Source organism: Hipposideros armiger, unplaced genomic scaffold, assembly GCF_001890085.2.
Source record: "Hipposideros armiger isolate ML-2016 unplaced genomic scaffold, ASM189008v1 scaffold_595, whole genome shotgun sequence".
NCBI classification, from domain to species: Eukaryota; Metazoa; Chordata; class Mammalia; order Chiroptera; family Hipposideridae; genus Hipposideros; species Hipposideros armiger.
Genome location: NW_017731945.1, coordinates 1,047,929 through 1,048,921, shown reverse-complemented (window position 1 = coordinate 1,048,921; position 993 = coordinate 1,047,929). Strand labels below are relative to the sequence as shown.

At 31.8% G+C, this 993-nt stretch overlaps 1 protein-coding gene across 1 annotated transcript in view; it reads right to left on the bottom strand.

Moving 5' to 3' along the window:
* Positions 1–993, bottom strand: part of DST (dystonin) — a gene marked incomplete at its 3' end in the record, with an annotated part of 435,221 nt that overhangs the window by 139,605 nt on the left and 294,623 nt on the right. The window contains exon 25 of the mRNA XM_019624589.1: positions 580–763. Coding sequence (XP_019480134.1) covers positions 580–763 — 184 coding nt within the window. The remainder of the gene's footprint in view (positions 1–579; positions 764–993) is intronic.

Below are 993 nucleotides of genomic sequence, written 5' to 3'. Positions count from 1 at the left end.
AGGAAAGTTAAGTAGACAAAATCTTTTCCTTTAACCCCTATATAATATCCAAGTTTGGTTATGGGAAATCGCTGCGCCTTTTTCTCTGTTTTGCTGTGAATGTAAAACTGCTATAAAAAAAACAGTCTTTTAAAAAAATCTAATTGTGCTACATGAAAATATAATTGAATCTTTTCTGAAACTAAAAGATTATCATTCTGAACATTACAATGCAAAATACTGAAACTGTTGAAAAGTAGATGTATTAAGAATTAATCATTTGTGAGTGGGGCAGTGGATTCCAGCTCAGCTCACACTGAGAATTTAAGAACTACAAACAAAATTTCTATAAATTAAGTTCTGTGTCTAAAAAAAAATGTAATCATTTGTCATACTATTTTATTGGCATCTTTTCATTAATTCATCATGTAGAAGTAAATGAATCCCTCATGCATCTTCCTACCTCAAATATGCTTTTAACATTCAAGCAATTGTGTCTACCTATCACAGGCTGAATGACGTAACACACCTAAGACTGAAATTCCCATTGAGAACAGACAATAACGTATGGGGAAAAAAACAAGGATTCCCATGCTTTACCTCTTTCTGCAGATTTAAGAAGTTCTTGATAGTACTGCTTACATACATTAACCTCCTTTTCCAGTTGTGTTATATCTGAGCCTGAAAATATTTGGGATTCCTGGCTATCTTCCAGAAAATCTTCAAAACGAGACTGCAGATTACTCAGAACTTGCTGATGTTCACCTGGTAACATAGTCTTTATCTAAAGAAGACCAATGATCCATATAATTAAGTGATTATAGTACTAAGAGCTAAATTTAAATGGGACAGATCTCAGGTTGGGTTTCATGCTATACGCCAGTTCACATTAACAGTCATTAATAAAAGACCCATTTGTAATTAATTCTCTTCTTCATTAACACTTTAAAGTTTTAAAAAACAAGAAAAAGCAAGACTATAAAATTCAATAAATAAAATTAAACTGTACCCATC